Source organism: Nansenia antarctica, assembly GCF_963989245.1.
Source record: "Nansenia antarctica genome assembly, chromosome: 2".
Taxonomy (NCBI): domain Eukaryota; kingdom Metazoa; phylum Chordata; class Actinopteri; order Argentiniformes; family Microstomatidae; genus Nansenia; species Nansenia antarctica.
This window is the reverse complement of record NC_137675.1, coordinates 43,348,429-43,362,617: the sequence shown is the minus strand read 5'-3', so window position 1 is coordinate 43,362,617 and position 14,189 is coordinate 43,348,429. Positions and strand designations below refer to the sequence as shown.

Here is a 14,189-nt window from a genome sequence, read left to right as displayed (position 1 = left end):
GCAGCCAGTTAGACACAGAAGACACACAGCCAGTTAGACACAGAAGACACACAGCCAGTTAGACACAGAAGACACACAGCCAGTTAGACACAGAAGACACACAGCCAGTTAGACACAGAAGACACACAGCCAGTTAGACACAGAAGACACACAGCCAGTTAGACACAGAAGACACACAGCCAGTTAGACACAGAAGACACACAGCCAGTTAGACACACGACACACAGCCAGTTAGACACACGACACACAGCCAGTTAGACACAGAAGACACACAGCCAGTTAGAGACACAGAAGACACACAGCCAGTTAGACACAGAAGACACACAGCCAGTTAGACACAGAAGACACACAGCCAGTTAGACACAGAAGACACACAGCCAGTTAGAGCCACAGAAGACACGCAGCCAGTTAGACACAGAAGACACACAGCCAGTTAGACACAGAAGACACACAGCCAGTTAGAGCCACAGAAGACACACAGCCAGTTAGAGCCACAGAAGACACGCAGCCAGTTAGACACAGAAGACACACAGCCAGTTAGAGACACAGAAGACACGCAGCCAGTTAGAGACACAGAAGACACGCAGCCAGTTAGACACAGAAGACACACAGCCAGTTAGAGACACAGAAGACACAGCCAGTTAGAGCCACAGAAGACACACAGCCAGTTAGACACAGAAGACACACAGCCAGTTAGACACAGAAGACACACAGCCAGTTAGAGACACAGAAGACACACAGCCAGTTAGAGCCACAGAAGACACAGCCAGTTAGAGCCACAGAAGACACACAGCCAGTTAGACACAGAAGACACACAGCCAGTTAGACACAGAAGACACACAGCCAGTTAGACACAGAAGACACACAGCCAGTTAGACACAGAAGACACACAGCCAGTTAGAGACACAGAAGACACAGCCAGTTAGAGCCACAGAAGACACACAGCCAGTTAGACACAGAAGACACACAGCCAGTTAGACACAGAAGACACACAGCCAGTTAGAGACACAGAAGACACGCAGCCAGTTAGAGACACAGAAGACACGCAGCCAGTTAGACACAGAAGACACGCAGCCAGTTAGACACAGAAGACACACAGCCAGTTAGACACAGAAGACACACAGCCAGTTAGACACAGAAGACACACAGCCAGTTAGACACAGAAGACACACAGCCAGTTAGACACAGAAGACACACAGCCAGTTAGACACAGAAGACACACAGCCAGTTAGACACAGAAGACACACAGCCAGTTAGACACAGAAGACACACAGCCAGTTAGACACAGAAGACACACAGCCAGTTAGACACAGAAGACACACAGCCAGTTAGACACAGAAGACACACATCCAGTTAGACACAGAAGACACACAGCCAGTTAGACACAGAAGACACACAGCCAGTTAGAGCCACAGAAGACACGCAGCCAGTTAGACACAGAAGACACACAGCCAGTTAGACACAGAAGACACACAGCCAGTTAGACACAGAAGACACACAGCCAGTTAGACACAGAAGACACACAGCCAGTTAGACACAGAAGACACACAGCCAGTTAGACACAGAAGACACACAGCCAGTTAGACACAGAAGACACACAGCCAGTTAGACACAGAAGACACACAGCCAGTTAGACACAGAAGACACACAGCCAGTTAGACACAGAAGACACACAGCCAGTTAGAGCCACAGAAGACACGCAGCCAGTTAGACACAGAAGACACACAGCCAGTTAGACACAGAAGACACACAGCCAGTTAGACACAGAAGACACACAGCCAGTTAGACACAGAAGACACACAGCCAGTTAGACACAGAAGACACACAGCCAGTTAGACACAGAAGACACACAGCCAGTTAGACACAGAAGACACACAGCCAGTTAGACACAGAAGACACACAGCCAGTTAGACACAGAAGACACACAGCCAGTTAGACACAGAAGACACACAGCCAGTTAGACACAGAAGACACACAGCCAGTTAGACACAGAAGACACACAGCCAGTTAGACACAGAAGACACACAGCCAGTTAGACACAGAAGACACACAGCCAGTTAGACACAGAAGACACACAGCCAGTTAGACACAGAAGACACACAGCCAGTTAGACACAGAAGACACACAGCCAGTTAGACACAGAAGACACACAGCCAGTTAGACACAGAAGACACACAGCCAGTTAGACACAGAAGACACACAGCCAGTTAGACACAGAAGACACACAGCCAGTTAGAGCCACAGAAGACACGCAGCCAGTTAGACACAGAAGACACACAGCCAGTTAGACACAGAAGACACACAGCCAGTTAGACACAGAAGACACACAGCCAGTTAGAGCCACAGAAGACACACAGCCAGTTAGACACAGAAGACACACAGCCAGTTAGACACAGAAGACACACAGCCAGTTAGACACAGAAGACACACAGCCAGTTAGACACAGAAGACACACAGCCAGTTAGACACAGAAGACACACAGCCAGTTAGACACAGAAGACACACAGCCAGTTAGACACAGAAGACACACAGCCAGTTAGACACAGAAGACACACAGCCAGTTAGACACAGAAGACACACAGCCAGTTAGACACAGAAGACACACAGCCAGTTAGAGCCACAGAAGACACACAGCCAGTTAGACACAGAAGACACACAGCCAGTTAGAGCCACAGAAGACACACAGCCAGTTAGACACAGAAGACACACAGCCAGTTAGAGCCACAGAAGACACACAGCCAGTTAGACACAGAAGACACACAGCCAGTTAGAGCCACAGAAGACACACAGCCAGTTAGACACAGAAGACACACAGCCAGTTAGACACAGAAGACACACAGCCAGTTAGAGCCACAGAAGACACACAGCCAGTTAGACACAGAAGACACACAGCCAGTTAGACACAGAAGACACACAGCCAGTTAGAGCACAGAAGACACACAGCCAGTTAGACACAGAAGACACACAGCCAGTTAGACACAGAAGACACACAGCCAGTTAGACACAGAAGACACACAGCCAGTTAGACACAGAAGACACACAGCCAGTTAGACACAGAAGACACACAGCCAGTTAGACACAGAAGACACACAGCCAGTTAGACACAGAAGACACACAGCCAGTTAGACACAGAAGACACACAGCCAGTTAGAGCCACAGAAGACACACAGCCAGTTAGACACAGAAGACACACAGCCAGTTAGACACAGAAGACACACAGCCAGTTAGACACAGAAGACACACAGCCAGTTAGACACAGAAGACACACAGCCAGTTAGAGCCACAGAAGACACACAGCCAGTTAGAGCCACAGAAGACACACAGCCAGTTAGAGCCACAGAAGACACACAGCCAGTTAGAGCCACAGAAGACACACAGCCAGTTAGAGCCACAGAAGACACACAGCCAGTTAGACACAGAAGACACACAGCCAGTTAGACACAGAAGACACACAGCCAGTTAGACACAGACCAGTTAGACACAGAAGACACACAGCCAGTTAGACACAGAAGACACACAGCCAGTTAGACACAGAAGACACACAGGCCAGTTAGACACAGAAGACACACAGCCAGTTAGACACAGAAGACACACAGCCAGTTAGACACAGAAGACACACAGCCAGTTAGACACAGAAGACACACAGCCAGTTAGACACAGAAGACACACAGCCAGTTAGACACAGAAGACACACAGCCAGTTAGACACAGAAGACACACAGCCAGTTAGACACAGAAGACACACAGCCAGTTAGAGCCACAGAAGACACACAGCCAGTTAGACACAGAAGACACACAGCCAGTTAGACACAGAAGACACACAGCCAGTTAGACACAGAAGACACACAGCCAGTTAGACACAGAAGACACACAGCCAGTTAGACACAGAAGACACACAGCCAGTTAGACACAGAAGACACACAGCCAGTTAGACACAGAAGACACACAGCCAGTTAGACACAGAAGACACACAGCCAGTTAGACACAGAAGACACACAGCCAGTTAGAGCCACAGAAGACACACAGCCAGTTAGACACAGAAGACACACAGCCAGTTAGAGCCACAGAAGACACACAGCCAGTTAGACACAGAAGACACACAGCCAGTTAGAGCCACAGAAGACACACAGCCAGTTAGACACAGAAGACACACAGACAGTTAGAGCCACAGAAGACACACAGCCAGTTAGACACAGAAGACACACAGCCAGTTAGACACAGAAGACACAGAAGACACACAGCCAGTTAGAGCCACAGAAGACACGCAGCCAGTTAGACACAGAAGACACACAGCCAGTTAGACACAGAAGACACACAGCCAGTTAGAGCCACAGAAGACACACAGCCAGTTAGACACAGAAGACACACAGCCAGTTAGACACAGAAGACACACAGCCAGTTAGACACAGAAGACACACAGCCAGTTAGACACAGAAGACACACAGCCAGTTAGACACAGAAGACACACAGCCAGTTAGACACAGAAGACACACAGCCAGTTAGACACAGAAGACACACAGCCAGTTAGACACAGAAGACACACAGCCAGTTAGAGCCACAGAAGACACACAGCCAGTTAGACACAGAAGACACACAGCCAGTTAGAGCCACAGAAGACACACAGCCAGTTAGACACAGAAGACACACAGCCAGTTAGACACAGAAGACACACAGCCAGTTAGAGCCACAGAAGACACACAGCCAGTTAGAGCCACAGAAGACACACAGCCAGTTAGAGCCACAGAAGACACACAGCCAGTTAGAGCCACAGAAGACACACAGCCAGTTAGAGCCACAGAAGACACACAGCCAGTTAGAGCCACAGAAGACACACAGCCAGTTAGAGCCACAGAAGACACACAGCCAGTTAGAGCCACAGAAGACACACAGCCAGTTAGAGCCACAGAAGACACACAGCCAGTTAGAGCCACAGAAGACACACAGCCAGTTAGAGCCACAGAAGACACACAGCCAGTTAGAGCCACAGAAGACACACAGCCAGTTAGAGCCACAGAAGACACAGCAGGTGTTTCAGAGGCAGAGGCAGACAACCCCCTCCCCCCCCCCCCCCCCCCCCCCGCCGGTTGTATTTCACCTCCCCCCTCCAGGCCACATACCTGGCCCCTCGAACAGCCACTCGTCCCCAGCTACCCTCTTCTCTCCTCCAGCCTCCTCAAAGTCCAGCAAGGCTTGCAGACGCAGAGCGGTGTCTGGGTACACGATCTGTAGCGCTGTCACATCCTGGGAGGGTGGGGGAGAGAGAGAGACACACAGAGAGAGAGAGAATTGACATCACAGCCAGTGGACCATCAACTTTGCAGCATACCATCATTGTTTATTGTTTGTTTTGTGTTATTTCCCTTATTAGCCTTTTCATATGTGTCTTTACTTCCTGATTGTTCTCACCTCTTTATCTTATGATTGTTTTTTGATGCTTTGGCAATGTAAACATTTGTTTGTTCATGCCAATAAAGTCAACATTTAATTGAATTGAGAGAGAGAGAGAAAATGGGGAGTGTGGGTGATGGGAGATGAGAGAGAGGGAGAGAATGGACCTTTGACTTGGTCATTTAAAGATACACAGATTACATGTATGTCGTTTCTTAAGGCTCAAAGGTTAAACCTACCTCATTTATTATTCTTATTCATCTGTCAAAGTATAGTAGTTTTTATGCCTGTCATTGTTCGGGACAATCACATTTATTACATTAGATTCAACTTTATTGTCATTGTACCAGGCAAAGGGTAATTGAGTGTTCACATTGACCAGGGGTGTGTGCAAACAGCTGTACTGTAAAGGCAGGATTGGTTGTCCATAGTGACTGGGGGAGGATTCTGAGAGTCAGCATACTCCATGTTGGGGGGGTTTATCTTATAATAGTGCTAACGTCAGCACATAGAGTTTTCACATTGGTTACATTCTTTGGACCAATCAAAGTGATGAAGAAGCAGGATAAACAAAAAATGTTACAACAAGATGGCGGCTACTTCACTGGAAATGAGGCCATCTTCCACTACAGTAAAAAACTATATTTTGTTTATTTATTTTGTATGAAAAACACTTTCTAAACACGTTCTCTTACTAGCAAGCTACTCTGTTAGTAGCATAGAAATGGCCAGGAAGTTCACCGAAGGGAAGTAGAGGAGGCGCTTCTGACACGGAAGAAAACACTCTCTACTGCAACTGTCCTCGATCCGAGGTAGAGTGTGTGTGTGTGGGTTTGTGTGTGTGTGTGTGTGTGTGTGTGTTTGTGTGTGTTTGCTGACCATGTGAGGAAGATAGGGAGAAAACAAAACAAAACTTTTTCTAATCACTGTCAAGTGACTTGAAGGCAATAGATTGACATTCATTCTGACAATTTCAGCCTAGCTTGTCTTTTACCAACTAAAATATAATTATAAAATTAAAATATAATACAATTATAATTATATTGAAATATAATTATATATTAATTAGTGCCATCAATCGATGGCTGCGATTAATCATGATCTCTTCCCCAGGGTAGAGGTGGTAACATACACCCTACCTGCTGGGTCTCTTCCCCAGGGTAGAGGTGGTAACATACACCCTACCTGCTGGATTTCTTCCCCAGGGTAGAGGGGGAAGGGGTCCTGGGTGAGGCGGATCTCCAGGTCGGCGTGGCGAAGCTTGGCTTGCCCCGATTGGTCGAAGAGCGCCTGGCCGTTGTCGTCGCGGGCGATGGGGTTGAGCACCACACAGTAGTGGCGCGGGGGCACCATGGTCATCCGCACGGGAGAGAACAGCACCCTACAGGAGGGCAGAGGTCAAGGGTCAGGGGAGAGAACAGCACCCTACAGGAGAGCAGAGGTCAAGGGTCAGGGGAGAGAACAGCACCCTACAGGAGGGCAGAGGTCAAGGGTCAGGGGAGAGAACAGCACCCTACAGGAGGGCAGAGGTCAAGGGTCAGGGGAGAGAACAGCACCCTACAGGAGGGCAGAGGTCAAGGGCCAGGGGAGAGAACAGCACCCTACAGGAGGGCAGAGGTCAAGGGTCAGGGGAGAGAACAGCACCGTACAGGAGGGCAGAGGTCAAGGGCCAGGGGAGAGAACAGCACCCTACAGGAGAGCAGAGGTCAAGGGTCAGGGGAGAGAACAGCACCCTACAGGAGGGCAGAGGTCAAGGGTCAGGGGAGAGAACAGCACCCTACAGGAGGGCAGAGGTCAAGGGTCAGGGGAGAGAACAGCACCCTACAGGAGGGCAGAGGTCAAGGGCCAGGGGAGAGAACAGCACCCTACAGGAGAGCAGAGGTCAAGGGTCACAGTCTGGCTGTGGACCAAAGCCCTCGTCTGTCCCAATATCATCCACATGCATGACCGACTCTTCTGGCTTAAAGTTGATGAGGTTAAAAGTAGGGCTGGGCCTTTAACGCATTAATAAATTGCAGAAAAAATAACGCATTTACTTTTTAAATTACTTTTGAATGCATTTGAATGCATTATTTTCTTTTTTTCTTTTAGTATTTGGCCAGCCCTGCCACTTCGGTCCCTGGTGAGAGACTTTTCTCCCTTGCAGGCAACATAGTGTAGAAAAAGAGGGCTCCTTGAGCTCTGAACATGTAAACAGGCTAGTTTGTCTCAGCAACTGGCTGAAAGAGAAGAAGCAAAAGTAGCTGGCTTAGAGGTATCCTGAGACCAATGGGTTTGTTGTTACTGTGAAGGGTAGTGGGGGTTTTTTGTTACCATTTTAGATGTCACTTGTGACTTTATGTTAAACTGTTGGTCTGTTTATTATTTTGACCAAGGATATTTGGGTGGGTAGGGGAGGGTGAGGAGGGTTAGTGTAACATTAGGTTAGGTACATTGTGTGATCTGTCTGATCGGTCTGTGTAGCTAAAATAAACAGGATTTTGCTGCTTTAAGCTTATGGATCTACGGTATTCATTGATTCACTCGTATACCAAATACATTTGAATTGAAAACTGTTGCTTCTCATGTCAAATATTGATATGCGATTAAAATGTGATTAATTAATTACAAAGCCTCTAATTATTTTGATATTTGTTTTAATCGCGTCCCACCTCTAGTTAAAAGCATCACTTCTTTCCTTTGTAAAAAAAAAAAGAATGTTCTGAAAACCCCTGTCTGTTTGTATAGGCAGCTTAGGGTGTGTTCTCACTAGAACATTTGCTTCACATGGAATCGGAGTTTAGGATAAAATTTGCTTTGCTCTGCGTCGTTTGGAGCTGTGAGAACGTGCATTCGAAGTTGCTCCTGGAGCAAACAACCGACGCATGCTCCGCTTGAAAAGGGTGGTTTTGCTCCGATTAGAAACGACGCATCCATCACTTTGCTTTGCTTTTGGTGAGAACGCTGCTTGAGGCAGTCCATAGGAAAACAACAGCGCATGTGTGTTGATCTGGATAAGAGCGTGACGAACGGGCAATTTTAAATTTTTCTGACCAATCAACTACCATGTCTGTTGCTTCGATTGCATATGTTACTTCATTTACATAAAGGGCTGTGAGAACGCAAATCAGAGAAATAATGTATGCAATCTCCTCCACTTGCTCCGGGTCATGATTCTGACTTTCATGTGAGAACATGACCTTACACTCAGCTCTGATGCACACACATCACCCCACCAGAGGTAACTACACGCACACACCCCACCAGTGGTAACCCCACACACACACACACACACACACACACTTCCCAAAACTAAAACAAATTCGAAACAATGTTTTTTTTATTTCTTTTTTTATGTGGCTTCAATTAGACTTTGCTCCGTTGCCAGCACCTCGCCTACATTTTCTGCGGTGCGCGTTCTACCAGGTCACATGGTCTCAAAAACCCAGAATAAAATCAGACGCATGAGATGTGTGTAGTCACGGTACTCCTAACTGAGTATTTAAATTCTACTTGTGTTATTTATTGTTGTGTGTGGATGGTTTTTCTTTGTTCTGTGTTTTGTGATGCTCACCAAAAACTAAGGCCGTGTTATATTCGTTGGACATGCATGTTGATGTTATTCTTCTTTGTTATATGTTTTTGTGATGATTTCCTTTATGTTTCGTGTGGACCCCTGGGCCCTGTTCCACAAAGCAAGATTAACTCTGATCCAGGTTTAAATCAGATCCGGGCGCTAATTTAAGCTTGCGGTCGGTTCCATCAATGTGGCTCAAATAATTCGCTGCTTGGTTGCTATGCAACCAATCCTTCTGAGTAATTCTGGTCGCGAGCAGACTTACAGGCTGGTTTAGGTAATGCGTGCGTCAAAAGTCTCACAGGCGGAAACTACATCCTGAACGACAGTTCCTCAAGTGTCTTTTAGGAAATATTAGTTCCCACTTTTTACGAGATAGATAGTTTGACTGTGTGATAGATAGATAATTTCATATTTTGAAAGTGTGATCGATCGATAGATAGATAGTTTGACTGTGTGATAGATAACTTGATATTTTGAAAGTGTGATAGATAGATAGATAAATAAATAAAGTGTAAAAAATAAATAAAATAGGTATGTCTATCAACTTGCATCTCCGTCATCACAGCGGTGTGGCTGGCGCAGTGGTTAAGGCAGCCAGCTAGAGTTCCGAAGGTTGCCTGTTCGAGACTTGATTTAATTCAACATTTATTTTATTTTTTTACATTTAACCGAAGCCTTCATGCAAATCGATTTACAATATATATATATCTGTCTAAGTGAATCATCTATCCATCAGTAATCATAGGAAAAAATAATCTATGCCAAATCCAGGGTCCAGTTAGAAGAACATAATTGACTACTCAGAAAGGCTTCTCCATTGTAATCGTGTCAGTTCTTGTAAATTAGCCTGCACCATCATTTTATAGCCTACATACTTTTTTAGATGAGATTTTAGATTAGATTAAGACAACGAAATGCAGTAAAAAAAAGTGTGTCTGAAGAGGGATTTGAACCACCGTCTTAAAATTACGAGAAAATACCATGGCAGCGGTCAATACCACTATCCCCATCAAAGAACGTATACAATTCAAAGTCCTCATCCTCACATACAAAGCCCTCCATAGCCTGGCCCCCCCTTACCTGACTGACCTCCTTCTCCCCCACCGCCCTACCCGTACCCTCCGATCCTCATCCATTGTTCCCCTCACTGTCCCACCCTCAAAACTCAAAGGCTTCGGTCACCGTGCCTTTTCACGAGCCGCACCCCGCCTCTGGAACTCTCTCCCTCAACCACTCAGAGACTCACCCTCACTCCTCACTTTTAAATCCCACCTCAAAACCTACCTGTTCTCCCACGCCTACAGCCTTCCCTACCCCTAGCCATCTCCCCCATCCCTGCCACCCCCGCCCCCCCCCCTGGACATGCATACAACCTCCCCTATCCCTAACCTTCTCCCCTAACCCTCCCACCCCCCTCCCCCCATGGACATGCATACAACCTCCCCTTCCCCGTTCGTTAACTCTGTATTCTATGTGCTCATGTTATCTGTTGCTTGTTGTTTCTGTGTTTTCCGTTTTTCCCATATTGTCAGCGTCTTTGAGCCTCGGAAAAGCGCTTTATAAATCCAATGAATTATTATTATTATTATTATTATGCCATTGTGACGATATGATGGTTTGTAGCCTGCTGCTGATATCACCACAGTAGTAAATATTCATTTATTAAAATATGAACATATAACAATAACTGGGGCTAGTATGACCTACGCATTTAATCTGTCAGCAATTTCTCGGCCAGCAATTTGCCAAACCATTTCCCTCGCCTTGTTAATTGCGGCAGTATTGCACTATTTTACATCTTATTTTTCGTCTTAATAAAGATCAATAATTAGGAGTGCTGCGCAAAAAGAGTGTAGTATCTTCATTTCGACAGTTCGACTCTTCAGGGCTCTTTATGTCTGCGTGCACGCGCGCATATCGAGGATTTCTAAGCAGGTGTTCTGTGAACACTCATGACACAAGCCTGATCCTCGTTCGAGGAATCACCTGAGGCTTGAATTCCAATAATGAGTTGCCTGATCGCTGCATTTATTTTTATCGCCGATATACTAATCAACGTTTGTGGAATACCCCCCAGGAAGAGTAGCTGATGCTTTGCATGAGTTAATGGGCATCCTAATAAATCAAATCAAACACTTCCTCCTCTCTGTTCCACCTGAAACCTCACGTCACCTAGCTTTGTCAACTTCCCTACTTGATATCTACAGCTCTCATTTCCCTAACCCCCCCACCATAACAGACAGATACACACTCTCATCAGACACATACACATTTACACTCATCACCCTACACAGGACCAGGAAGGACACACACACGCACAGACACACACACACACACACCTTACCTCTCATTGTCCTGGCGGATGTAGGTGAGCGGTCCAGTCTCCACACGGGCTATGTTGGTGTTCTGGTCCAGGACATGGATGTAGTGGTGGGGCGGGATCCGGATGATGGACGCGTCCAGCAGCCCCTCAGACTCCGCGCCTCTGGTACCGCTCTTCTTGGATGCCATCTGGAGCAGAGAGGAGAGGGCTCATTCTGATCACACGCCAGAGCAATAGTCTCACACCTGAATGTTCTACGCTGTGCTTATTTCACTACTTAAAGCTATTTAGGAATGAGCGAGTGCAAATGTTGTTTTTAAACGGATGACATCATAGGGGTCATGATGATTTGCGTAGCACTTCACTCAAACCAAGAGTGTTCATACTGTATGGAAAAGGGGTCCAGTCAGCCGAGTTGGTCGACTACAACTGGTACGATAGCATAGTAACAGCAGAGCATAGTAACAGCAGAAGTAGACTGTACATAGGCCAGTTTTAACACAAAGGACAACACCACTTAGCTAACATGACTCATCCAGTCTGAGGGGAAATCAGCCATATCGTATTCCTCAACAACTGTGGTAGGAAAATACAGTAAGTAGCCTAAGTATAATATTTCACATGTGCACATGTACACACACACACACACACACATTTTGGGAGTGCCACAGAACGGTGATTACAAACTCTCTGGACAACGACACTAAAGAAAGACTGATGGCGCAGACTGGCCAAACTGGACTCGAAACTGGAAAAGAAAAGAACTGTGTGTCTTTTCCCATACACAGACAACCCCCTAAGCATGGGGACATTATACACAAACGCACACACACGCACACACACACACACACACACACACACACACACACACACTATACATTCCAGCAGTAACCCCCTGAGCAGAGGGAGAGAGAGAGTATACACATACTGCACATAGTGTCCTGCACCATAGGAACAGTGTTTGTTCTAAGGTAGGTGTGTAGCTGGAATACCAAAGCAAGGCAGCGGTTTCTCAACCAGGTCACAGAGCAACAATCTGAAGACCAAACCCACAGAGACAAACAACCTGTTTGTCACGTCTTTAGGGGCTTAGAAGTACATAGAAGGGATGTGGTTCAACTAGGTGGACGAGATAAAATTGTTTGTTTTCTCATGTGTACATGACAGGTTACACCTCATTCGCTACAAATCAACTGTTTCAAGTTGATATATATATTATATTATATATTATACCAACTCTAATTGAATGGATGATACATGGATGGTAAACAGTTATGTGTTCCCTCACAAAGGAATCTGAACTTGACATTCAACTTGAAAACCACATGTCCTACATACATTAGGCTGCTGGCTGGGGAAGGGGCAGGAAGTTTTGTTATTTTGCTTGTCATGTCGTGTGGTTCAGTTGTCCTGTTGTTACTTTATTTTTATTTTATTTGTATTTAGTTTTTTGTGAAATGTGTTGTCTAATTGTCTTGTTATTTTATTGTTGTCGCATAGGACCCCGAGATATCATATCATCTCGAGATATCATATCTCAAGAGGTTATTCCTAATAAAGCAATTTCCTCATCAAGGGAGTGTGAAGGTTCAGGGAGGAACCCAACATCATCCACAATCAGTAGAGTGGTAGACCATCATAAAGCTGTGGGGACAAAGTGCATTCAACTCCATACATAACATCAGGGTATTCCCCTAGAATAAGGAAATAGGCCTGGAGCCCTACTCCAAGCTTTGAGATTATTGATTCATTAAACTATGTATCAAATTATTGAAATGAATATAGTAATATTGAACAAACTATATTCCATGTTTGACCAATACAACCTTGGTAAATGAGTGATTGAACTTTGAAATGTCTTGATAAAACCAGACAATTAATTAAAATACACTTTCAGAATGGAAATGTCTGGATTGGAACATGAGGGATGTGAAATGCCATAATGATATCCTCGCAACCTCTTCTTCCTAAAAGAAAAAGAAAGTATGTCTAAACAAGGGTGCGTCACCAATGAATAAGCAGTCTGCTCCAACTGTCTTATGCACAAACACACACTCCAAAACAGGCCAGCGAAACTTCAACACAACCCGGAGACATGACAGTCTTACCTTGTTAAATAGATGCTTCTCCTAGTCTCAAATCTGCGGTTCAGGAAATTGTAACCTGTGTATTTCACGGGTTTTATATCGCTGTGTTTAGACGACGATGGTTGGTGGGCGTGATTTAGAAACTAGTCTCCTGACTCGGTAGCTACTTGGGATCCTTGGGACGAACCTACTCATAACCATAACACTAACACTAACCCTAACCCGTTTTAAATCTCAACTTCAATGAGATGTCGTCAAAGTCGAGTTGTTCTAAGGATCCCGTTTAGCATCTAACCTCCTGAAAGTGTGTTTTTGCAACACGATTCCCGGAAGAAAGATACTAGTCACGTGGTTAACTGGGCGACGATGACGTGGTGTTGTTATATAATAGAGATACAAGACAGAAACAAGATTCGTTAACTCTAGTAAAAAACAACAACTGTCTGCACAGTGGACGAGGGATATTTTCAGCTGAGCAGACCTTTTTGAGAAAAAGTTATAGGCCTGATAAAGTAGAAGGAGAGTGACTTCGTCAGAGGATCGAATCAAATCAAATCAAGTTTTATTTGTATAACGCATTTCTCACAAAATGACAATGACAATGCGCATACGTCCCCTCCATGTCATTCATCAAGCCCAGTTTATGCTTCTGCGTAAAATCGACGGCGTAGGCTACGGCGTAGATTGACACGCACCTCTCCAAAAATGTAACTATGCGGCAGTTTCGACGTAAGCACAGTGATTGGTCCGCTTGGTAGCACATGATTCCGATATGATTCCGACTCTCGTCGGCCAAAATGCGGAAGCCATGACAGAAATGTCATTTACTTTTT

The 14,189-nt window shown here is 45.6% G+C and overlaps 1 protein-coding gene across 2 annotated transcripts in view; it reads right to left on the bottom strand.

Moving 5' to 3' along the window:
• The window catches only part of mvp (major vault protein), a 46,803-nt gene extending 33,144 nt beyond the window's left edge, over window positions 1-13,659 (bottom strand). For both annotated transcript variants that reach the window (XM_080523892.1, XM_080523893.1), the window contains exons 1-4: window positions 13,378-13,659; window positions 11,291-11,457; window positions 6,573-6,768; window positions 5,117-5,240 (exon numbers count right to left, since the gene is read on the bottom strand). In XM_080523892.1, the coding sequence (XP_080380018.1) occupies window positions 5,117-5,240; window positions 6,573-6,768; window positions 11,291-11,457 (487 nt within the window). In that variant the 5' untranslated portion in view covers window positions 13,378-13,659. The remainder of the gene's footprint in view (window positions 1-5,116; window positions 5,241-6,572; window positions 6,769-11,290; window positions 11,458-13,377) is intronic.
• Window positions 13,660-14,189: the final 530 nt, after the last annotated feature.